Here is a 27,032-nt window from a genome sequence, read left to right as displayed (position 1 = left end):
TAAAGGTAAGGTAGTTGTGGCAATAGGGAGGTATGACTTGATTCTGTAACAAGTTCTTTTCATATTCCATTTTAGTAACAAACAACAGCAACTATTTTAACCAAGCACTCACAGAAATGCATTTCCCATGCCCTAAATTTAAATATTCCATTATGTCCTCTTGAGCTCTCTTCACTGATAAACTTTATGCTAATCTTGCTTATGTTCTTTCTTTTGTTCTTTTCCTTTTCTTTCTTTTCTTTGACATTTTAGGTTCCAAGAAAAGCCAACAATAATTAATATAAATTAAGAATGCCTGCCCAGGAAGCAGTTTCTTATCAATCTCTCACACTATAAATGTGCTGCCGAGAATCACGATATATGAACTCCACAGTCCCGTGAAATGGCATGAAAGAGTCCAATTACAAATATATTTGTAATGCAAATATATTTGCATTACACTCAGTGAAGTCCCCTTGTGTGACTAAGTCTAAAGCTGTCTGTCACATAGTTCCAAGAATTCATTTGAGTTGCTGTGAGCCTGTAAAGATTCTCTGACAGGATCACATCTTATTTAAACCTTCTGGTCTGGACAAAGACTTAGGTTTCCCTCAAAGTCAAGGTTATTAATAAATATTTGTGCTGTCTAATAAAGTAGCCACTAGGCATATGTGACTACTGCATACTTGAAATATACCTCGTCTGAGATGAGCTGTACATGCATAAAATATTTATTAGCTTTCACAGATTTAGTATTAAAAAGAATACATATCATCTAATTAATATTTAAAATTTTTAAGATAAAATTTAAAAATTTCTTTAAAATACTAATTACATGTTAAAATAATAATTTTGATATATTGGAACTAAGCTAACTATATCATTAAAATTCATTTCTCTTTTTTATGCTTTAAAATATGACTTCCTGAAAATTTCAAATTACATGCATGGCTCTCATTTTATTTCTCCTGCTCTAGCTGCTCTAGGCTACCCGCTAGCTATGAGGTGGGCCATGTGGAGGCAGGAGAGTGTCACCATAAGGGTGGGGGATTACTCTATCAGACAGATCATAGGTTCCATTCTCGGGTCTTCTATTGCCTGTGAAGGAACTTCAGCACATTGTTTACCTTGTCCAGATCATAGTGTCCTCATTAATTTTCATTTACTTATTGTTTTTGGTAGTAGTTGGGACCTCCCACTTACTAGGCAATGTCCTCATTTTATGTTAGGTAGCAGTTAGCTATAAGTGATGGGGATATGCAAAGAACCTAAAATGTAGGATTCTTATAGTTGCTTAGAGAAAAACATTTAACAGCTGCTGTTAAGATCAAAATCTCTCACTGAGGTCATGGGATAACATGATGTTGTGAGTCACTCACCCTAATGTAGGTCAACATCAGTTCCTGAAACAATAGGTCTTTACTTAACAAAACAAAGACTCAGGCCTATAAAACATATCCTAGAGAGCAGGTGGACCTAGTAACATTTTGTACTTTGTAAATCTGTAGGCCTATCATAGCCTCCTGGCCTTAACCATGACTTCAGCCTCTGGGTTGGTTCTAGGAAGAGATTTAATGCTCCAAGCCCCTTTCACCTCAATAAAAACTGGTATCAGTGTAAAACTAATTGTCATCCTCATTCTCGCTCTAGAGATGGACCACTGTCAGTCTCTTGAAAATGCATTTCTACCCTAATAAATTTTAATATCACTTTCACTGCATTTTTTGCATCTTGCCTGAATTTTTTTCTCTCCAGACACAAGGACTGAGGTAGACAGCTATGCTGACTTTTCCTGAAACAATTTACAGAGTAGGAATAATAACAGTTCTTTTCTCTCAGGGGTCAGCAAATCTGAAACTGCTCATATCATATCTAAAGAGATCATTTGGGTTCTTAGAATAAGCATGAAGTTTTATATACCAAAAAAGTACAATTTTAAAGTGAAGTGCAATAACTTAAAAGCTAACTGACAACAGAAAGAGAGGCCTAACTATTAAGAGAGATCAAGTCACATCACATTTTAAATATTTTTGTCCTTTTCTTGCTTTTGACCCATTCCTACTGGCTCAGAGGTATTTTAAGGTAAGTGGAAAAGCCTAGAGTTATATAAACCAATTTTACTATTTCCTTAAAAAGACACAATAGGGGAAGTCTTTTCTCCCAAAAGGCAATCACATGCCATCAAATAGTTTAATGTTATTTAACTTTTGGGTTGAGAGCTATTAAGGCAGCACAGATAATGGAAAGTCTTGGGTGGGCAGGATCAGGTCCTAGCAGTCTCTGGAGGAGTCTTTGGCTTCCTCACCTGTGAGATGAGGATGATGATGGTAATACCTTTCACCATAGGTTGTGTTAAGGATTAAATAATGGCTATGTCTCTAGAACTTATCTGTAAACTGAAAAGTATTACACAAATGTAAGCTATTAACGTTATTTTAATCTATTGGGTTCTAAGACTGACAGATGCTGAGATACAGCTGCTTTGCCCTATGTTGTAACAGACTGACATGAAACAGCAGAAGGTAGATAAAAGTGCTTTGTACATAGCACTTAACCTCTCAGGACCTCTGTTTCCGCTTCTTCCCTATTCACTTTAAAGACTCACTGGGCCAGGCGACCCCCAGGCACAGCAGCATCATCAAGAACAGAGGATCATTCCTAAATTGATTCAGCTATTTAATAATTCTTATATTCTTGGAGATTCCAAGATGGCAACTAAGGGAGGAAGCAGAAAGCGTGCTTCCTAAAGTAAAATCTTAGACAAATGCTGGAGCTACACCTTACAGGAAAAACCACCCAGAAGAGGTAAAACTCCAACATCACCACACCACCAGCCCTTGCATAGCATCCTCACTCCACGGTAAACAGAGAAACCAAGAGGGCTCCTGAAGAAAACATATACTCAGATCCAGACTCCAACAAAACAAAGATAAACTATGCCAAACAACTCAATGAAGCCCACAAAAATAATCTGAAAGATAAAATGCTCCAAGTAATCAATGAGAATTTTATAGAGATGATACTATATATGGTCAATCAAAATGAACAGGAGACACTCAAGAAATTCCAAGACAACAAAAATAGAGAATTTGAGAAAGCACAAGAAGAAATAAAAGAAACCATAGAAGCACTGTATAAACATCAAAGTGAAACAGAGAAAACGATGAATAAAGAGACAAATGAAGTCAGGATGAAAATAGACAACATTAAAGAGGAAATGACTCAGGATATAGAAGACCTCCGAAAAAAGAATAAAACAGAAATGCAAAACAAAACAGAAATGCAAAAAGGCCAATCCAGCAGACTAGAACAAGCAGAAGACAGAATCTCAGAACTTGAAGATGAAATGGTAATTAAAGGAAAAACTGAAGAACTATTAGTTAAACAACTCAAGACCTGTGAAAAGAAAATGCAAGAACTCACTGACTCCATCAAAAGACCAAACTTGAGAATCATGGGCATCTAAGAAGTAGAAGAGGTGCAAGCGAAGGGAATGCATAATATATAAAACAAAATAATAACAGAAATTTCCCAAATGAACCAATAAAGAAATGGGCAAGTGAACTAAACAGAACTTTCTCAAAAGAAGAAATTCAAATGGCCAAAAAAACTCATGAAAAATACTCACCATCTCTAGCAATAAAGGAAATGCAAATTAAAACCACACTAAGATTCTACCTCACCCCTGTTAGAATAGCCATCATTAGCAACACCACCAACAACAGGTGTTGGCGAGGATGTGGGGAAAAAGGAACCGTCTTACACTGTTGGTGGGAATGTAAACTAGTACAACCACTCTGGAAAAAAATTTGGAGGCTACTTAAAAAGCTAAACATTGATCTGCCATATGACCCAGCAATACCACTCTTGGGGATATACCCAAAAAACTGTGACACAGGTTACTCCAGAGGCACCTGCACACCCATGTTTATTGCGGCACTATTCACAAAGCCAAGTTATGGAAACAGCCAAGATGCCCCACCACTGACGAATGGATTAAGAAAATGTGGCATTTATACACTATGGAATTTTATGCAGTCATGAAGAAGAATGAAATGTTATCATTCCCAGGTAAATGGATGGAATTGGAGAACATAATTCTGAGTGAGGTTAGCCTGGCCTAAAAGACCCAAAATCATATGTTCTCCCTCATATGCAGACATTAGATCAAGGGCAAACACAACAAGGGGATTGGACTTTGATCACATGATAAAGTGAGAACACACAAGGGAGGTATGAGGATAGGTAAGACACCCAAAAAACTAGATAGCATTTGTTGCCCTCAACACAGAGAAACTAAAGCAGATACTTTAAAGCAACTGAGGCCAACAAGAGAAGGGGACCAGGAACTAGAGAAAAGGTTAGTTCGAGAAGAATTAACTTAGAAGGTAACACACATGCACAGGAAATCAATGCGAGTCAACTCCCTGTATAACTATCCTTATCTCAACTAGCAAAAACCCTTGGTCCTTCCTATTACTGCTTATACTCTCTCTTGAACCAAGTTAGAGATAAAGGCAGAACAGTTTCTGCCTGGTAGCGAGGGGTAAGTGGGGGTAAGGGAAGGAGCACCCCGCTAAGTTGGGGGGGTAAGGGAGGGGTGGTGGGAAAGGGGGAGAAATGGCCCAAACATTGTATGCACATATGAATAAAATAAAAATTAAAAAGAAAATAAAAAAATAAAGACTCACTGGGAGAATATCATTCCAAAAAAGCCTTTACCTATGCAGTCTAATACAGATATTGATTTGAACAATTAAGAATTGATTTCACTGGAAAGAGGAAAAACCTTCTGTTGGTTACTTAATAACCTCTCTACTATGAAAAGCAATCATTTCTATGCTCTGAAAAACACTTTCTTATACTTTTAACCCATATATACTAATTAAAGATGTTTGCAGTGATTAGATATGAAGTGCAAATACACCATCTTTTGCTCAGATCTAAGAAGATGGTCTGAAAAGTACCCCTGTTATCATGTTTAAGCAGAGCCATAGTTAGCACAACCCTACACAGTATCTCCAGGATAGTGTTCCTGATAACAGAATCATTATGTAGGCAAGACGGTGTATTTGGCTTCACTGGAAAATACACATATAGATGTCATTTTTAAAATCAATACTTTAGGCCAGGCACTGGTGGCTCACAGCTATAATCCTAGCTACTCGAAGGCAAGAGATCAGAAGGATCGCAGTTCGAAGCCAGCCCAGGCATAGTTCACAAGACCCTATCTCGAAAAAACCCTTCACAAAAAAGAACTGTTGGAATGGCTCAAGGTGTAGGCCCTGAGTTCAAGCCTCAGTACTACAAATAAATAAATAAAACCAGTACTTTAGAATCCAGATACTCCAGAAAATACTGATAGGATTTTATCTAGCCATTAAATTATTTAGGCTGTAAATAGGACATACAAAGACTTAAAACAAAAGTCCCTAGCACTTCACAAAAAGAAATAGTACTCAAAAAAGTATTATAGTAAAATAAAAACATCGTATTGACCTGTGTCTAGTTATCTGTGATAACTAGAACTCATTTCCTCACATCTTTTTTGTATTACTCTTTTTAAAGGGAGCTTCCTAGTAAAACTAAAATGGAACTTTTTCTTACCACAGTTGTGCACTTCTTCATTCTCAGTTGTCAAATTTTGCCAAAGTTAATTAATTTAGTTTTTGCTGATTATAGTTTATTATTTATTTCATTAATTTATATTGTTTTCATCTTATTTAATAGTGCTCCCTTGATTATATGTTTCAGCATATGGATAAAGTCATTCTTAAACAGAGTTCAGACCTAGGATGGCAACACCAGCTGATAGCACATTACGTTGTTTTATCATTAACTCACCCCAATGCTTCAGTTCAAATGAGATAAATAAAAATATGCATTAACACACACATTAGTAAGCAGCACCAATATCTCTGTGAACATGTACAAGTCAAGAAGTAAACAGAGAGATGTGCCATACTGGGTTATAAGCAGTGAAGACACCCTGTTAGAAAGGGGAATGAGAGAACAAGGTAAACCATTAGTGTTACAGGAATTGCAGAGGCAGCTGAGCTGCTCTCTAGAAGCTTTGGGATGGACATCAACTTGGTAACTATGTGGATTGTCAGCATCCTGATGGCACAGATAAATATATCACTACTCCTGATTCTAAATTTCATTTCTGATGTTTTTAATCTGTTTACTTTTTAAAATAAGTTTAGAAACTAATGTGTACAACCACTACAGCTGTTACTACCATCACCAACATGCCTGGAGTTTACACTGTGAAAACATAAGATGCAAAAGTTCCCCTTTACTTTAGTCTTTAGTAACACTACTCACACTGTCACCCTTTCTTAACACAGGGAGTGAAAACACCAGCAATGAGGCCTGAGTATTCATAACAGCAAAAGTCACTGCTAATCCCAAGCCTCACTTTGTTCATTACTATCATACAAACTGGACAGGTGGCTGTGCCACACCATAAGGTTACATTTTCAGAGAACACTGCTTTCCCCAGATTATATTATGAATATCTGTCTTGGGAAATGCCTTACCAAAACAATCCTTTTTTGAGTTTAGGAAATGCTGTATTCCATAACTCCTGTCTTGAAGTTTCACGAGGTGACGAGGACATTAAAAAGTCCTTCAATAAAGGAACTGCCTTTTGCTTTTCTCGGCAAATGCTAAGTTTATTGGCCATGTAACCCTTCACTGTTGTGACCCCTTTACAGACAATCTATGTCTCTCAGAGATAATATTTACAGAAAGACACTGTGGGAAATGCTCCTTTTGGCTAACAAGCAGTAGAATTAATGTTACTAATTCTATTAAAATTACCTTCTCTTAATTATTCAGCTCTAAGCAGAGGCAACAGCAGCACAATGAAATGCACGCTAAGAAGGAAAGAGTTTCTTGAAGATGGAAGGCCCCAGTGATCATATGAAGACATTCCACTCACTTAAGGAGGTTTCCCAGATTGAAAAGAGCCCGGTTGTGCTGTGGGTGGAGCTGGAGTGCCTTCTGATAGTACATCTTTGCCTCTGCTGTGTCTCTAGTCAGCGTTCCAAGGTTGTTCAGGGCACTTGCATGGCGTGGATACAACCTGAAAAATTGAAAGTGTTAGGCCACAGCTTCTAAGTTGGGTACAACACACTTATTTGTTTCCCACCAGGTATGCCCCAACCAAAACAAAACACTGAATTCTTCCTCCATTTTAATGGTCTGTCTATGGCAAACTAGATATGGAAGGGAAGCATGTTTTTAAACTTAGTGGTATAAATAAATAACCCCCAAATACTGCAAGGCTAGGTAATATGCAAATCTACCAAGTTTAAATAATTTCTTCAGAGCCTACAATTGCTTTCAACTTCCCCTGACAGGAAATCTTCCTTGTCACCTGGGCCGCCTGTGCAGTGCTCACTGTTTATACCAGGTGTGGGAGCTCCTCAGGGAGGCATCTGCACAAGGGCTGGAGCAGTAGTGAGACTCCTATGACCTAGAAAGGGTCATGCGTGATATCCCCATAGAAACAAACTCTCTCTAAAATGGCTCTCTATCTAAGCCCTCTTTCTCCATTTTCTTTCGTTTCCCTTTTCCTACTGCAATTTGGTTCCTCTTGGCTTGATACAGTTCTTGAATGAAAATCTTGAGAACTTAAAACAACCAAACATTAAAAATTAAATAATGTACAATGAAGTGAAAACCGGCATTCCTAATGTCCAAAAGCAACTGTGGTGAAGAAGGATGGGGTGTATGTCAGTAAGCTGAATTTATGCTGATTAAGAAGGGAATCAATTTACTTCCTTAATTCAAAATTAAAGAAACCAAATCAGCATGACTATATTATTCAGTTGCTTCTGATATATTTGGAGTGGACTAGACTTGGTTATGTTGTCAAATAGTTCTGAGGGATGAGGAAACTTATTTTTTTCCTCTTTGAAAAAGATGTACAGATCCAGTTCCATGAGTGAAGAGAATGCTTTTCAAGTTTTGGATAATTTAGATTGGTAACAAACGTAACATTCTCTTGCCTACTTACAGCATTCTTAACTTTTAATCTAGTGGCACTTCTTTAAACAGAAGTAATAAATAGGAAGTCAGGACATCATTCCTACCACTTCTAATTCTCTTAGCTCTGAGAGAACATCAACACCACACCATGTGACTGTAGGAAGTAGTCCCTGGGAGGGAACAGCGGCCAAGTCAAAAATGGAAAGTAGGAAGAAAAGAAAGTAGGTCCAAAAAGACCAACAATATGTCAGTGGTACTGTACCCTTTGAAGTGTCTTCTCATACACTGTCTCATTAACTTTAAAATTTTAAGTGGAACAACTGTATTGATTTACAATTGAGGAAGGGGAGGCTAGGAAAAACTAACCGAATACTAGAGTATATACACAAAAACAGACATTTTGGGAAAACTTGGGTTTTTTAATGTTATGAAGGCAAATGGTTTCTGTAAATCTATTTGTTTTTCCGAATAATACTTAAGATATTCGACCTCAAATAATAAATGTATTGCTGCAATTATAGCTTGCACTCGGAATAATTCTTCCTTTTTGTTTCTTTGACCAATTCATTCAAATTATGATCTTGCTGAATGAAACTCACTAGTTTCCAGTGACAGAGAAGAAATAAACTCAATACACACAGGAAGATTTGTTAATGAGATAATGGCATATCTAAGGAGGATAGTATTATAAAAACTACTTAGAATTAACAATACTTAATATACCATCTTTAAGCTTTTACCTCAATTAACATCCATAGACACAAAATGTTTGACTAAAGTTTCATTTTATATTTTATTTAGTGCTTTATTCTAAATGTTGCACAATCTTTTCAAAAGTTAAGGACACTACTAATTTCTTTTTAATCATTTCAGGGCCTTGTAAGGCATTTAATTATTAAAATAATATTGAATCATGTGCTAAAGTTTGCAATTTCCTTTCAGAATATACACACCCTGATTTAGTTGTCTGACTTCCATTTTGAGCATTAATTCATTTAAGGTTAACTGTGCTAAATAAAATGAGATGTTTATTTTTCAATATCCTGTTGAGAAAACAGTAATCTAAAAGGACAAAATGACTAGGAAAAAAGTTCAACTATAAAAGCTAAATTTCACAGGACTGAAACACACACAAAACAAGCTTTATTTCAGGAGTTGACAGGCTACTTTCAACCACATTACATTTTAAGTGCCCGGTTCATGTTATAAAATTCAAATCATCATGTCACTAAACTGCACCCTGATAAGATTATTAATTTTATTGGCTTGCTTCAACTGTTTGAAATTATGTCTTGCTACTTTTTTGGGGGCGGGGGTGGGACACACTGTACTTCTTCTGAAGCTATTAAAGATAGCTTTGGGAATAAAATCTTAAATGCAGTTTAGAAAAATGTGACACATTCTCCAACTAGAGGCCACCAGAATTATTTGACCTCTCACAATCAATGACCTCCAGCAGTGATCCAGAAGGACTCCACCCGTTGATTTGCCAAGACTCTGCAGAGTGAAACCATGGCTTTCGGATATCCTCAGGAAATGAGTCATTCTTAAATGACTGAATTTTCCTGATTCCCAACAATTAATCCTCTAGAGGTTGGGAAATATACTGAATGAAATACCACTCTACTCCTTTAAATAGAAATGGTGAATGCAGTCAGCCTTTCTCAGAAGCCTGGGGTGACCGTGGTGAACTTTGCTCTTAGTGGCAGGAAGGACAAGAAACTGCCTTGGTACATGGGAAAAATAACTGGATGTGGATCTGTGCTTTAGTTGCGTTTTCTATAAAAACAAGATTAAAAAGATACTGATCTCAGTGAACAAACAGCTTTTATACGTGAACAAGTGATATGGTGGGTATGAAAATAGTCATCACACCACCTGCTGCACTACACACATTGAATGCTTTGGGGTCAGATGCAGTGCCTCTGGATGGCTTGTCTTGGCTTCCTTCATGGCCATAATGACCCCATGCCTGGCTGGAGCAGCCAGTTCCTTTCTTTTCTCATCCTCCAAAACATCATTCTCTTTACTGCAGCTGATGCCTTCAGCTTGCTCTCATCAGTCAAAATAACATCCATTATTTCTTCATCACTAACCCAGTGAACACTCAATCCATCTCAAATCCATCTGTTTCTCCTGCACTGTGGGTTCTCAGATGTGAAGGTCATGTCACCCTCTCCATTTTGAGGACGTAGGAATGTTCTTTGTGGAGTACTCATTCCAAAGCCTGTTGATCCTTCATCATCTGAAGCAAATGATCCCTATAGGGACCAGAGCAATTTTTTTCCTGAGTTTTTGCAATTTTCTCAATACCAAATAAAATTACAGACACAGGCAATTTAAAAAGCTGTATCCAAGGTCATAAGGAAACTCAAAGTCCTGTGTGGTTCCCATGTGACAGATCAATGTACTACTGGGATCCTTGTCGAAATAACACTTCCTAGCATGAATGCACACTGGTTGATGGGTTAACTGAGAGAAGAAACAATTAGTGGGCAGGAAAAATGTGCCCAGATTCCTAATCAATAGCTGACAGCCAAGGAAATCATAGGAAGGAGATACAGCACATATCCTGGATTTCCACCTTGAAAACTGGGGGTCTGCACTAGCATATAATGGGCAGAAGCTGGGGTGCTAAGTGCCTTGCAATGCACAGGATAGTCCTGCACAAGGAAGAGTTATTCTATCCCAAATGCAAACAGCTCTCTCATTGGGAAGCACTGCTTTCCATTGAAGAGCTGTCCTCTGACTCTAGCATCCTGTGATAAAGCTTTTATGCATTTTGTTCATCCAGTCTTTCCACAAATATTTATTAAGCATTTACAATACACCAGGCTCTCTTGAAAGGGTAAATTGTCATTGTTCTCAAGAAGGGCCTTCAGTAGAAGAGATGCAAGAATACTGACTTAACTTTAACATGCTGTGATGAGAAAAAACAGTAGAAAGTGGAGAGTGTGAGCCAATGTGAGCACACACAGGACACCAATGAGCACAGCCCGCAGAGCTTGCCAGGGTTTTCCGGAGATGATGCTTTACTAGGAGGGACAGTGATCAGGATGGACGATTATACATCAGACAGAGGGGCAAAAGCAGCCAAGAGGAAGGAGAAAAGGGAAAATCCAAAGAGAACTTAGGAAACCAAAATCTGAAGCTCAGAAAGCAAAGGAAGAAAACAGAGGACAGGGAGGAGTCTAGAGACAATTTGAAGTGCAGAGGGCAATTTGTGGAAATGTCCAGTAGACAGTGGGTAGATGGCTGTGACAGCCAAAGGAAAGATACATGGTGAGGTGACGGATGAGAGATGATCAGGACACAGATGCTAACTGAAGCTTTTGAATTTGAAGATACTCCTTGAAAAGGAAGCAAAGATTGAGAAGAGTAGGCCTAGGGAAGGCAAACTGGGGTGGAGGACTGCTCTATTAAGGGTTTGGTTGAGGGAGAAGAAATAGCAGAAAAGCCAACACAGCATGGTGTCATTAGGCTAAAAACAAAACACAAAAAACTAGATGCTAAAAAAGAATTACTACTTTAAAGAGTAGTCAACAAAATCAAGTGCTACTAAGTCAAGTAATTTAATGCCCAAGCAAGGTCCACTGGATTTGTTGCCATGGAGGTCACTTGGGACCCTGGAGAGAGTGGTTTCAGGCATGGGGTGGGAGCTGAGGCCAGACTGCAGGCTGTTAGGCTTTGTGACTTTCTAGGAAATCTTGCCACTCATGAAGCGGGAAGGAGACTAAGTTAAATGACAGAAGGAGGGGAAGGAGAGGTACAGAAACACTTGTGTGTATGTTTGTTTAAAGACAGAACATGGAAAAAGTATTTAAATATTAATGGGAAAGCTAGTTGAAGGGGAAGAAGCAAAGGATTTAAAGAAAGAATTAAAAATAAGATCTCTGAAAAGTTGGAAATGATGGGACCCTAAGCACAAAAGGAGGAAGCAGCATTGTGGAGAAAACCCAAAGGGGAGGGGAGAGAAATCTACTGCAGCAAGTGGCTCACAGGTTATCAGGCTACAGCCTCAGGGAGCCAAAGGCAGTCTGCTAGTAGAATTCCCTCTCCTGGGGAGGTCAATCTTTTCTTTTTTTTGAAAGGGTTAGTTAGGGTTTGAACTCAGGGACTCACACTTGCTAGGCAGATACTTTACCATTTGAGCCACTCCACTAGCCACATTTTGTGTTGCATATTTTCAAGACAAAGTCTCTCGAGCTATTTGCTGGGGAAGGCCTCTAACTGCCTCCTCAGTAGCTGAGATTACAGGCATGAGCCACTGCCTCTGGTGCCCTGCTCAAGGTCAATCTTTTTATGTTAAGAGTCTTCAACCAACTGAATGAGGCCCATCCACATTATGGAGGATAATCTGCTTTACTCAAAGTCTACTGATTTAAATGTGACTCTCATCTAAAAATTACCCTCAGGGAAATACCCAGAATTACGTTTGACCAAATACCTGGATATCATAGATTGGGCAATTTGACATAAAATTAACTAGCACAAGCACACCCCTTGTCAATATGGCACCCAGGAAGAGGAAAAGATAGGCCCAGATATAGATCTAGTGATACATTTGATAGAAGTAATATAGGATGTAGTGATATCTTTTAGTTTTTACACTATTTCTCAGTTTATCCTTTAAAAAAAAAAATCCAAGCAATTCAGGTACTTTAAAAACAAAGAAGATAGATCCAAACATGATCATATACAAACTCATAGGTAGAACATGTTTGTAATTCTGGAACTACTCTACAGAACTCAGGAAAGGGAAAGAGAATAATAGAGTATCAACAATATCGTAAAACATAATGTGTGAAGGTAGAGGATACAAGGATATGTACTGAATTGCTGTTGAAAAATGGGGGGTGGGAGGTAAAGGGGTAAGGGAGAGTAATGGACGGGCTTGAACATACCAAAGTAAAGTACACCCACAGCAGGGACACATTGAAAAACCTCTTTGAACATCAACTTAAATATTAATAATGAAAGACAGGACTGTAAAATAGGTACAGTGTGGGGGGGGGTATTAGACGGCGGGGGGAGAGGGTGAATGAAGGAGACTAGGGTGATGGTGTATGGTTGATGGACTTCATATACTTACATGAAATAGAACAAAAAACCTCTTGCAATTCCTTTAAGTGGGGTGGGGAGGGGTTGAGGGGAAAGACAGTGGGGGTGATCTAACCAGTGTACAATATAAACCTATTTGGAATATATAAGCCTGTACAACGAATATACCCTAATAAAAAATAAAACAAAAAACAAAAAAAGACCTTTATGTATAACATTATTTCATTCAACAAATATTTACAAAGTACCACTCCTGGAATTATCCTCCATGCAGGGAATATGGATAAAGATTCTGTCTTAAGGGAACATAATAGAGGAGGTAAACTTGTTCAGAGTACACTGTACACATCCATGGCATTATCACAATGAGCCCCCCTATTAATATATACTAATAAAAGTAAAAACAATAAAGATTTATGCTCTCCTGGGGTCCACCTTCTAGTGGAGGAGCAAAACAAGAGGCAATTCTAATAGAAAGTACAATGGTGATAAAGGAAGCAAAGAAGACTAGGGTGCATTCAAGGTGGTTGTGCTTTCAAGTAGGGAGGCCAGGGAAGGCCTCCTTGAGAGGGTGACATGTGAGGAGGCCAGAAAGAGGTGAGGGAGGCAGGTATTCAGATCTGGGGGAAAGCATTCTGGGAAGAGCTGCCCTGACCCAGGAGTGTGACATGACTAGTGGTGCTTGTAGCCCAACATGGAAGAGACCAGTGAGCATGAAGAGTAGAAGGAGGTGGGACTTAAGAAGTGAGGAACCAGGTGACACAGGGTGTAGAAATGGCTGCAGAGCTCTGACTGACTGTGAGAGAGGCAGGAGCCATTACTGTGCCTACTGTGCTGAGAACAAACAGAAGGGGAGGGCACACAAGAATGGGGAACACTACAGTGTTCTAGGTGAGAGGTGATGGGTCAGGGATGTGCAGAGAGGTGGTCAGATTTTGATTCTGTGAATATTATTTGCAGACTTTATCACTGCCAGGTATTTGGACAGTGCTTTAAGCTGTTATATGAATTATCCTGCTGTCAGCCAAACTTACGGGTAGATAGCATCACTGTTTTCATTTTAACAGAGAACTGAACTCTCTTAGGTTGACCATCCCTGATCCTAAAAATCTGAAAAGCTCCAAAACCCAAAACACTCAGGCTCCAAGCATTTTGGGTAAGAGACCCTCAACCTCTATAAGGAATCAGCAGTGAGTGCTGTCCTGCAAGCAGTGAGTGCTGTCCTGCACCTCCCAGTGTCCACTTTGGGTTCCAGATCTTCCTCCCCCAACTGCCAGTGCTGGTGTTGCCAGCCCTCAGTTCACCTCAGCTGCACTCTGGGTACTGCTCTCAGCCTCAGGGAACTGCTGCCCCATGACCACACTCTCATCCTGGGTGCGGTGACTGGTTGACAAGGGGTGCAAAGACTCTCTTGCTTCTATTCCTGGCAGCTCTGAGGGGCACCCCAGCTCCAGAGGAATGAGGGAATCAATGAGACCTGACCTGTATTGACAGTGTGTCTGAACACCCCTCTGTCCATCTTTCCTGCCTGGTTTCTTCTCTGATGTTTCTGAGGATACTAGATATACTTCCTCTGTGTAAATCTCTGCCTTGAAGTCTATATCCTGGGGAACCACATCTAAGCAAGTTAAGTGAAAATGAGGTACAGGAAAAGATAACCAGAAATGGAATTTTTTTGGTGGGATTTGAACTCAGGCCTTCATGCTTGCAAAGCAGATGCTCTACAACTTGAGCCACATCTCTAGTCCATTTTTGCCCTGGTTATTTTTGGAGATGGCGGGGGGTCTCATGAACTATTTGCCTAGGCTGGCCTTGAATGTCTATCTTCCCAATCTCAGCCTCCCAAGTAGCTATGATTACAGGCATGAGCCACCAGCACCCAGCCTGGAACTTTTTTGAAGATAAATTATGGAGCTTTCATTTTGAAATTTGGTTCATAAGTATAGCCACAATGTCACTATGTTTCTAAATTTTTCTAGTGTTTAATTTCTTAAATTTGATAAACTGCCAGATCTAATTAACATTTATAATTATATGTGGTGAGAATGCAATTTCTTCTTGCTTCATCCACAAGAAGAAACAAAAATAATTTTAAGCATCTACTTGGGATATTGGGCTTTAATAAAGGTAAATAGTATACCAGCCAAAGAAACCACTGCCACTTGTTAAACCTGGCTAACAACTGGTAATGGAATTTTAATTCCTTGAAATACATGGGAGCTGGTATTCACAGCCACTGGTGGTCATTCTACTTGTTCATTCAAAATAGGCTACGTAAAGAAAGATATTAAAACATGCATTGATGCCTGATCCTTAAAACATGTTCCAACTCCAGCAACCTTACAAACAGCACTGCTAAAAGATTTATAGTAAGCTGATTCTGACACACTGAAGACATCAGCGAACAGTGGTTAATCAGACAGGGCTGGATTTCTTTAGACTCTAATGAGAGTCATGTTCCTTCAACACTCATTTCTTTATGGTTTCATTTTTCCACACACACTTATTTCCACCTAATGGAATCTCCTCGTCAAATTCTTGTCAGCCATCTATACGAGAGGGAATATAAAGAGCTAGAGCCTTAAGCACTATTATCATGACAAATCTCTCTCTTATACATTTAATAAATTCCAGTTGGAAGGATTTTGCTTTTATCCTTTTTCCATGTTTAGCCAATTGAATAGTGGGTGGATATTTCTTTTGTACAAAAGCATTAAAAGCACAATATTAAATTTAGTTATGCCAGCAGAAAAAGAACCAAGTCCGGGACTTCAAGATCCTTGGAAAATAATTTATTGTTGTTTTGCTTTTAGGTTTTCTGTTTAAAACACCAACAACTGATACATTAGGAGTGGGAAAGGCCCTGGGGGTCTGATCCCCTTCAGAGCAGGGTAGCGTAGCTTTTCTCAATGAAACCATACTTGTGAAATGAAAACAGCTGTGTGGGTGACTGAAGCTCTCAGCCCTTTTATCAGGATGGAATTCTATGCACTTCCACATGCCCAGGACACATCAGCAAATCTGAGTGTGGCAGGGGCTTATGGTAGATTTACAAAGGTTTGGTGGAACATACTGATCCACATGGGTAAAGGCAAACTTTGTTCAATATCAGGGCAGGTTCTGGATGACCTGCCCATTTTAATCAACCAGTAATTGAATCAAGTAGGGCATTTAACTAGTTGACAATGAAAAACAGATTCCATGACCCTATCACCTATAGGAAAAACTCTTTGAAAACAGTCACTTAATTATGTCTTCAGATTTCCAGATGTTCCCTACTCCCTGTAAAACATCGTGGTGACAACTCACAACTGTGAGCCTGGGCCCTTCTGCTCCCATGGGTCCAGTTAAATGGCTAAGTTAAAAGTCACTTGTGTTTGTCAACCAATTTGTTCCCATTATAGTCTTCACTACAGTGGCACAATAAACATAATGAAAAATTTTGCAAACAGATATATAAGTGCAGAAAGAAAAAAATTGTTATTTCTATGGAAAATAAGTCAATACTCAAAATACTGTAAAATGGGAAGTTGTTCAGAAAATTGTTGAATTACATTGGAGGAGGACAGCTATAAAAGAGTGAAGGAGAAAAATCAGAAAAAATCTTAGCTTACTCAGCTTACTTTACAAATACCTTGAAATGTTTATTTAAAAGAGCAAAACAATCATAGCAATGAGTTACAGGTGTGGTTTTTGCAGCTTCTTCTCAGTAGACTCTTAAAAGAGAACTTGGCTGCCATTAGAAGATAGGAGAACGGGTACACATTTGAAATTTCAGGGCAGAGCAAAACACTCAAGAATGTGTATAATTTTTTTAAAGCCGGGCACTGGAGGCTCACACCTGTAATCCTTGCTACTTGGGAGACTGAGATCAGGAGGATTGAGGTTTCAGGATAGTCTGAGCAAATAGTTCTCAAGACCCTATCTCCAAAACAACCAGAGCAAAATGAACTGGAGGTGTGGCCCAAGAGCACCTGCTTTGTAAGTGGGTGTTTTGCAAGTGTGAAGCCCAGGTGAGAACAAAAGCAAAATGTACATAATTTTTAAAATGAGTCTCCAGTTTTAACTAACTTTTTAAGCTAATCAAGAAAATGCACATGACCAAGTAAGTGCATGTTCAGTATCTGCTGGGTTGTACTCAGGGAGAGTCATCCTGGCCCCTTTTGTGCTGACTGGAGGAGTCATTTCTTGGGAGATCTGGTGCAAAAGAGCTGAGGTGGAATAGCAGGAACCTTTCCTGGGGGAACCGAAGAGTCAGAAAACTTTGGAGGCAGATAGCAGACACACCAGTGCTTTCTGATTCTCCAACACAGAGACCTGAGAGCCTAGAATCTCAAGAATCTTGCACCTGGTGCTGCCATTGGCTATAAACATGCGAGCCCAGCCGTCCCTCACAGAAAAGCAGAGCTAACACATTTGCTGAGGGTTTAAGGGGAGTTCTGACTTTATTTGATGATTTGGGTCTTAAGCTGATTATAAAACCTTAGCTGCAGCATTTTCCAGAGGCCATTTTTCTTATACTACAAAAATGTAATAAATGAGGTATACCAAATGGGAGAAGTGAGTAGTACTTGTATATTTTCTTTAAAAAGAATAAAGTTTAAAAGAAGAAGAATATTCATATGTTATAGAATTACCAGCTTAATATCAAGCCATTTTTATAGGACTGTAAGATAGCCAAAAAGAAAGAGATGATACAGCTCCAGCTCTTATGAATAATTTCACCATTGCCTGTGGGTGTCCCTAGTTATTCAGCAGTCATGGGTAACTGCTGGAACTGACTTCAGAGCCCCTGGCCTCTAACCTTGCATTTGCCTCATCACTGTCTCTCTGACTCAAACATGGAAAACATCAGGTATAGTGCAGGTGAAGTAGGAGTAGGGCAGGAGGAAGGGAGGGGAATCTGTCCCAACAACTTCCACAAAGACATAGCAATATCAAAATAAGAGCCTCTTCCAGTCACCATGGATAAGTAACCATGGAAATGAATAATCCTGGTATTTTCTTTGTCTCTCTTATACAAAGAGTGGCAGTTTACTTAAAAACAGAAGCAAAATCACACATATCTACTGAAAATTCATCACAGAGTCACCCACACAAAAACAATGATGTTTTAAATGAGAAGTAGAAGTATTTTGGATCTGGTCTGAGAGCATTAAATAATTCATTAATTACTATATAGTACATTTATAGCTTTAATTGTCTTTCCCCATTGCTCAAGGGACATATTTCTTCCAGAAGCAGGAGGCTGAAGCAAACATTTGTTTTCATTGTTTCACAAGAAAGAAGAGGAAATACTCTGATTCTATGAAATCAACTGCCAGTGAATTGTGCCTAATTTATACCTTTGCCGCAAGCTGTGCCTTAGGGTTGGCCTAATTTTTATGTTTGCACTTAACAGAATAGAAAGTTATCATGAAATAAGTTTTTTAAAGTACTGATATACTTCCTCCCAAACAATATATTTTAGACAAAATTATTGACCTTTACCTTCCTTCAAGCATGCTATCTACTACTCAGGAGATGGTGACAGGAAGATCAAATTTGAGGCCAAACCAGGCAAAAGACTGAAAAGACCTTCTTAAAAACAACTTGGGACATGGTGTTTCCCTGTAGTTCCAGCTACTCTTGTGAAGTGGAGACAGGAGGACTGGGATCTGAGGCCAGCCCAGGCAAAGTTAGTGTGAGGCTCTATCTGAAAAACAAACTAAGAGCAAAAGACAGAGAGAGGCCTGGCTCAAATGGCAGAGTGCTTACCTAGCAAGTGTGGGGCCCCGAGAATACCATATAAAATCATTAAATATTAATTAATTATTAAAGCCAAATATACTTTATATGTACTCATGAAGGAATCTGTCTTTTTTAAAGATGACATTTCCTCATTGCAAAAAACAGTGCATGTTTACTGCTTCTGAATATATGGAAACACACAAGAAAATATAAAGGAAAAATTAAACTATAATTTCACACCCAGAGATAAGCAGACAAGCATTATAAAATGTAAGAAACTCTTCCGGTGAACAGTATAATTCTTAAATGTTTTTGAGATAGATTTTTGCTGTTTATCCCAAGCTAGTCTCAAACTGTCAAGCCTCCTGCCTGTGCCTCCGAGCTGGGATTTCAAGCATGTGTTACCACACCCAGGTTTTGAGAAAGTATTAAAAACTACCTTTGATTCCTTAATAAACACTTGTATTCCTCAACAAAAAGCTTAAATCTCTTGTGTAAGCATTTGATAGCAAACTTATGATGTGTGATTTAACATTTTTGTCATATTGAATATTAACAGTCTACAAGACTTTGTCGGATAAGCAACTTATGTAGAATACAATGTGATGATTTCAGACTGAGCCCTGGGACATTCTAGTACATACTATAGTGAAATGTATGATTTGGCTGCTGTGTATAGTTTAAGCAGGTCCCAAAGTGGAACAGTCTCTGAAAGTCTAGCCAAAGGAGCCCCGTCTGCAGAGGAATGGAAATGTTTCAAAGGCTTCTGTGAGCACTGCTTTTCAATTAAGGCAAGGCTCTCCTTTGCTTTATTTTGCCAATGTGAAGATTCCAAAGCTATGTTGGAATCCTGGGCATTGGTTACCATTCCATTACATTGACAAAATACCTGAGACAATCATCTTAGAAAGACCAAAGGCTTATTGAACCTCACAGTTTTGGAGGTTTCAGCATGGCCAACTGCCCCATCGCTTTGGGCCTGTGACAAAGCAATACATCACGATGGGGAGGGGGGAGGCGGTAGAGCAAATTGCTCACCGCATGGCTGGGATTCAAAAAGTAGAGGAGGAAGGGGAGGAGGTTCCATTATTTTCTCCAAGGGCAAGCCCCACACCCCTCCTGCAATGACCTAAGCCCTCCCACTAGCCCTGCTTCCCAAGGGTTCCACCACCTCTCAACAGCACCACAGGCCGGAGCCCAAATCTTCAATACATGAGTCTTTGGGGGGCATTTCAGAGCCAAACATCTACCATGTCTCCACATGCTGAAAATTAAATACTTAAATTATCTGGGGCCTTTTAGAGAAAATTATCTTGAATGTCAGAGTTTCAATTCCAAAGAGTACCTTGCAGATTGCTGCTGGTAACACCAAACAGAAATGTTTACTTTCCCTTAAAGTAACATCTAAGGACATATTTGTTATTCTCTCTCCCAGTGGAGGAATATAAGGAGAGTGTCAGAGAATGCACACACACACACATACACATTAACATATTCCCAACATGGTAGTCAAGTGTTTTATCATTATCTATTTAATACAGCGATCAAGACTTTTCATTTCTATACTCAACTACACTCACCCAAATACTTAAAGATATGGGCATCCTAGAGCTTTCTACATATTTACCATTAAGAATTCACTTGGGTGCAGGGTGCCTGGCGAAATGGCTCAAGTGGTAGAGTGCCTGCCTAGCAAGTGCGTTCAAACCCCAGTACTAAGGAAAAAAAGAAAAAAGGCAGACTGGGCACTTGTGGCTCATGTCTGTAATCCTAACACTCAAGAGGCAGAGATGAGGAGGATCTCAGTTCTATGCCAGCCTAGGCAAATAGTTCATAAGACCCTATCTCAAAAAATACCAAACACACACACACACACACACGCAAACAGGCCTGGTGGAGTGGCTCAGGTGGTAGAGTGCCTGCCTAGCAAGCATGAGGCCTTGAGTTCAAACTCCCAGAGCTGCAAAAAACAAAAGAAAAAAGCATTCACTGGGAACTGGGGCCATGGTTCAAGAGGCAGAAAACCTACTTAGCAAGTACAAGGATCTGAGTTAAAAACCACAGTCGTGCAAAAAAATCACTGAATAAATATCCTATAGGCTTACTGGTAGTATATATTTAAACAACCAACCCCTGTTTGCACATATGCATTCAATGGAGTATCACTTCATTGCTTAGTAAGTAGTAATGAAAATTTTACAAAACACTGAATTAGAAGCAAGACTTGAATGCTGAGCTAAAAGACTCAGAATCCAAGAACTATCCCACCTCTGAGAATATGTTCAAGCCAAGAGAAACAAACAGTGCCTCACACGCACTGGGAGGAGAGAGTGAAATAAAGGGATCTTCAGCAACAGTGAGGCACATGCTCTGGATTCCTGAGCAGTGCTTACTTGAGGGCAGTTCTGTAGTGGTAGATTGCTTCCCTGTCCCGACCTTGGTCCTTCAGGAAGTTGGCGTAGTTGTAGTGAACCTTGGCATTGTGGGGCAGAGTCTGAACTCCAGACCTAAAATAAATACATTAGAAAAAGAATATTCTTATCAGATTCCTCACATACCAATAAAACAACTAACGACACACTGCTTTTATGGAAAACAATGAAGACCATGCTCAGTTGTGTACAAGTGAAAACATGCTAATTGAGAATGAACAAAATGTTCACCATAGGGAACAAGGTTTTTTTTTTTTTTTTTACCTGCTAGAGAGACACCTGAAACCTGGGCAAGGTGTGGTCATTTTTCTAGAGGCTTTTTTCAGGAGTACAACAGGGCCCAATTACAGACCTGAGGGCACAGTGCATAAAGGCAAGAGGCAACCATGCAATTTTCAGGCCATTCTGACTTTCCTAATTGAGGGTGCAGTGGGCAGAAGATGCGATGCCACTGAGCTGCTGCAGTAGATGATGACAAACACTACCCCTTCTAGGGGGATTTCAGCAGTAGGCAAGCCCTTCCACTCTTTCATGCCCATCTTAGGGGAAGCTTTTTACTGACTGAGACTCAGTGAAGTGGCCTGTGTTCTCTGCGTCACAATGCAGAACTAAAGAAGGAAAAGATTCAATGGATTTCATAAAGTGAAAATACCCAGTCCATAAAAACAAGCCCCTCTTTGGGGCATGAGGTGTCCTTTGTTCCCTGCTTTCTTTCTCTGTGGTCTTTCCCTTCATTCTAGTTTCCTTGGAACCCATGCAAGCTGTGTGTGTGTGTGTGTGTGTGTGTGTGTGTGTGTGAAAGAGTTTCTGCTTCCTCCTTGGTGTGCACAGTTCTCAGGGCTGCCATGATGGATGGAAAACATTCCAGATGAGGAGTATGCTGGGGCTCAGAAAGGTCCTTAATTGCTCAACAATGGTGGGTGGTAAATTGTGCTTATTTGGGATAATTATCACATGTGGTCTAAATGAATGAAAAGGCCCTAGCAGAATTTTTACATTTCAGAAATTGATGTTTTGATAAAACTATTCTGATTTCTCTGAACTGCAGTAGATGGTACAATCACTAATGTCTATGTAGAGCACCCTCGGTGCCAGGCACTGTGCCAGATGCTGGAGGTCTAAGATGGTCAGAATCTCTGCCTTCAGGGAACTTAATGGGTTGAGGCACTACAGGCAATTAGGAAATATGGATGATGACAAAATGGCTCATAAGTTGAGTGGGGTATCGATAAATCATGGTAAGCTTATCCCAAAATGGGGATAAAGAGAATTGATTAGCCTCTGGGGAAGAGGCAGTAGAAAGTCCTAAGCAGAGGACTTGGAGAAAAGAAGGGGCTTTTGAGAGACTGAAAGAAATTCAGAAGTGTAGATCACAGAAGGACAATCTGAGAGCGGTGAGATCACACTGCACTTTCTGTTTTACATGATGAGTCAGGACAGGGTTTCAAGCATAGAAATAACAATAGTCGAACCTCTGAGAAGGACTGTAATGGCTGCTGAGTGGAAATGGAGTAGAGGAAGGAAAGACTGGAGGCTCTGGGGAACTGCGAAGAGGAGAGCAGAGGGAAGGAGGAAGGGTGAAAGGGAAGGAAAAATGAGGGAGCTGGGAGAGAGAATGGTCAGATTTACAAAAGTTGGTATAGTGAGAAGACACAGGAAGAAGAAGCAGCAGGTAGCTGGATGTGCGATGGGTGATTTTGATTCCTTGGAGAACAACCCTGCATGTTCAGGTCTATTTAGTTTTTTCCTTCCTTCCTTCCTTCACTTATAACTTTCTTTTTTTTTTTCTTTCCCAACAATTTGAGATTATCTACAAAATGGATCATTACAAGACAATGGTCTCCCTGTTGATGAGTTTTATTGGTAATTAACATTTCTCTACACTAAGTCTAGACTAATTAAAAAAATAATGCAGGTCTAATTATTTCACAGATAAGGAAATGAAGATTTTCTCAGAAACATTAAAAGCCTTGCTCAAATGGTCACTGTATTGATTTGTGCAGTCTGGCATAATAAAATATCATCGAATGATTGGCTTGAACATTAAGAAATTTGTGGTTCTGGCCAATTCAGCTTCCTGTATGGGCTTCTTCCCTCAACTGTTAGATGACTACTCTTTAGCTGTGTCTGCACATAGACTTCCCATTGGGAATATGGGAAGGCTCTGGTGCCTCTTCCTCTTCCTATAAGGGCAGCAGACCATGGCTTCTTCCTTTAGCACCTCCCTCATGGATTCTGTCTCCAAATATGGTAAAATGGGAAGTCAGAGCTTCAACATATGAATTTGTGGGGTCATAAACTGTCAGTCCATAAAAATCACAAAGCCCCAGCTCTTAACCACAAGGGAGGACATAAGGCTCATCAGCCAGCAGCAAATGATAAGGCTCTCCAAGTGCCAAGTGCCTGGGCCTGAAGGTTTCACTTTCCTCTGGATGTTTACCCACAGCTGGGACATCTGCCTAGATGACCCCTATAGGGTAACACCAAAGCTTTGAGGATGACACAAGAAGGGGTAGGTCAGGACAGGATCCATTTGTCAGCCTTAGCCACCCCACAAACTTAACTGGTGTTAAATCACAGAACTGGTAAGAGGCAGAGATGGGATCAAACCTAGGTTTTTGGTTCTAGATTCTGATGAGGAGGAGGATGAAAAGATGGGCATTGTGGGTATTTGGAAAGAAAACTACTGGAACTTATTTTGAGAAAGGGAAATAGTTGACAAGAATGAGGAAAGATTAAGGATGAGAACCCAGTTTCTGGAAACATAATATACTATTTCTCTTAGACAACAGATTTTCATTTAATTTTTAATTTGAAGGTAAGATTAATAGGGGGATTCCACAAAGAGTGTTAAAACCTGTTGCTTCTATTAGGGCAATGTAATCTTTGTTGAATTTCGGTTGAAATAATAGCCCCTTTGGGCTTAGCAAAGACTGCTTAACTTAAAACCCATTGGCTGGGGCTTGGGAACTCTCCAAAAGAGACCTGGGGACCATGGCGAGCTAGAGACAAACTCAAGGACACAGATCACTGGAAAGCAGCAGAACCCAAATGTACATAGAGCAGCTTCAGTGACGTAAATGCGTCATAAGGAGCAGGGGTACAGGCGTGTCTTTGAGGTACTGATTTCATTTGCCTTGGCTATGAACCCAGTGGGGTTGCTGCATCATATGGCAGTTCTATTTTAGACCTTTTGAGGGATCCTCATACTGTTTCCAGTAATGGCTGTACTAATTTCTGGATATTCCCACCAACATTGTGCAAGGGTCCCCTTTCTCCATGGCCTCGCCAGCACTTACCTCTGGACCTTTGATAATAGCCATTCTAACAGATGAGAGATAACATCTCATTGTGGTTTTGATTTGCATTTTCCTGACGACCATTTTTGTGTCTTTAGAAAATATCCACATTTGGTTTTTGCTGTTGAGTGTGAATTCCTCTTATGTTTTGGAGATGAAATTTTTGCTGCGTATATGGTTTAAAGGTATTTCCTTTGCACAAGATGTCTTTCATTTTGGTTTTTCAGACAGGGTTTCACTATGTAGCCTGGGATGGCCTTGAACTTGAGATCCTCCTGTTTCAGCCTCCCAAATGTTGGAATTACAGGCCCATATTACCATAACCAGATGCAGAAGCTTTTTAGTTTGGGATATAATAATCTCAGTTATTTATTTTTGCTTTTGTTGCCTATTCTCACCTTTCATTCATGATCGCTAAGAAATCATTGTCAAGGTCAATATTAAGTAGTTTTCCCTTTTATTCACAATAATCTGGGTATGATAACGTAAGTGTCTGTGAATGGATGAATGGATACAGAAGTTGTGATATATGCCTAGACTGGAATATCATTCAGCCTTAAAAAAGGAAGTAAATGTCATTTGAAACAACATGACTGACTTGGAAAACAAGCTAGATGAAATAAGCCAGACACATAAAGAAAAATACAGCATGATCTCACTTATGTGTCAAATGTAAAACAATTCAAACTCATACAAGCAGAGAAAGAATGGAGGTTACCAGAAATAGGGACAGGAAGGAAATAGGGTGAAGTCGAACAAAGGGTACAAACTCACAGCTATACAGGTTAAGCCTAGACATCCAATTACTGAAAATTCATGGACAGAGCAGATTTTAGGTGCTCTTATTACAAAAATGGCAGTAGGAGAAGTGATGGATGTGTTCAATTGCTTATCTGTGGTGAGCACATCACTATGGATGCATATAGCAAAACTCCTTTAATTTACAGTTAGAAGGAGGGGAAGTAAAAAGAGGGTGGAAGAAAGAAGCTTGCTTCCTTTTTTGTTCTTCTTTATTTTATGCTGTGGCTAAAAGAAGTAGAAGTAAATACTGTAGAGGTTGTTGATGAAACTCTGGATCACTGAAGAAAACCTAGGGAGAATCAGCAACACCCAGTGTTCACACCAACTGAGGGAGGCATGGTGGCTGAGGCTGGCGTGGTGGCTGAGGGTGAATGGTAACAGAAGGCTGCATCTTTCACAATGTACAGAAGCTACAGACTTAAAACAAAGGCACACCTACTGAAAGGTGGTACATGAACCTGACAAGAAGCCAACTCTAGGTCTTGTTAAGAGCAGATCAACCTCTGCCTCATAGTTCACCATTTACAGAGAATTTCCTCTGTGCTCACCATGTACACCTCAATGGCAGAGTTCCACACCTCTGAACTGGCTTCATAGGGGCTGAGACGGAGTGGGATCTGTGCCCTGTTCTCTAGGCAAAAACTGCTGCAGAAAAATGACATTTTCATGCTCCTGTGCACTAGGCAGGAGCCCCTTCCTTAGCTTCAAGACAGCTGGCTGGAGGAGTTCAGTGGCTAAGAAGAAACTCCTTCCCATGACACTTATGAGAACTTGTCACTCTGATGGTATAAGGAGTCAGAATTTCATCATCTCAAAGAACAGGACCTGAAGGACCGTGGATGACAAGTTCATCCCTGCTCTCTCCTCATCTTGCAGAAGAGAAAGCTGAACCTCAGAAAAGATCAGCGTCCCCTGTAGGTGACTAATTATTGTATTTGTCTGGCGACCGAGGGTATTTCCTATGTATACTACAGACAGCTCCATTTGGAGGTGGGAGCTAAAACACCAACACTATACTTTGTGACACATTTTATGGTTTATCAACTTTTTATCTGCATGCTAGTAAAATAAAAATATGATTTTTAAATCAATACTACCCAAAGTGCATTTGTAGATGGGCTCTGAGTGAGAGAGAGAGTAACTACTTAAGAAAATTCAATTTCTATTCAAGAAAACTTGAGTTTTCTATCTGTAAGGTTTTTCTTTTGTTTTGTTTTGGTTTTTTTTTTGGTGGTACTTGGGTTTGAACTCAGAGCCTCATATTTGCTAGGCAGGCGCTCTACCACTTGAGCTATTCTACCAACCTACTAGGTAGGTTTTGAAGATAACTTTGGATAAAGTGTCATGTTTATGAAATTGATTCTTTCCATGTGACTAGCATAGTTACTCTGATTTATGTTTGACCTGAGGAGCAGATCATGTAGTCTGTGGAAATACTGTCCTGGCTAAACCCAGGGTGTTGTCCCATGATGTCAAGAGGAAGTAATATCCACAACAGGCAAGCAGCATGGGTGTGGTTGCTGACATTCTAAGAACACTTGGCTGTTCCAATTGTTGTTTTTGACCTTTGTGTTCTCTGTGATGTTTTTCTGCTGTGTTTTTCCAGGCTCTCATTTTACAATGCAATTTGTAGGGGGGAAAAAAAAAGAAAGAAACAACTAGCCAAAGGCAACATTTTCTCTGGAACTGGAGTTGGCAGGCCCCTGTAGCTCCGGGGCAGTCTCCCATCTCT

General features: G+C 39.7%; 1 protein-coding gene across 3 annotated transcripts in view; it reads right to left on the bottom strand.

Annotated features, from left to right (window-relative positions):
- Positions 1–27,032, bottom strand: part of Tmtc1 (transmembrane O-mannosyltransferase targeting cadherins 1) — a 253,495-nt gene that overhangs the window by 48,676 nt on the left and 177,787 nt on the right. For all 3 annotated transcript variants that reach the window (XM_074083024.1, XM_020179962.2, XM_020179959.2), the window contains 2 exons: positions 21,162–21,275; positions 6,926–7,069 (listed from right to left, as the gene is read on the bottom strand). In XM_074083024.1, the coding sequence (XP_073939125.1) occupies positions 6,926–7,069; positions 21,162–21,275 (258 nt within the window). The remainder of the gene's footprint in view (positions 1–6,925; positions 7,070–21,161; positions 21,276–27,032) is intronic.

The sequence above is a fragment of the Castor canadensis genome, chromosome 8 (genome assembly GCF_047511655.1).
Source record: "Castor canadensis chromosome 8, mCasCan1.hap1v2, whole genome shotgun sequence".
In the NCBI taxonomy this organism is placed as follows: domain Eukaryota; kingdom Metazoa; phylum Chordata; class Mammalia; order Rodentia; family Castoridae; genus Castor; species Castor canadensis.
The sequence above is the reverse complement of the archived record's forward strand: the minus strand, read 5'-3'. Positions and strand labels throughout refer to the sequence as shown.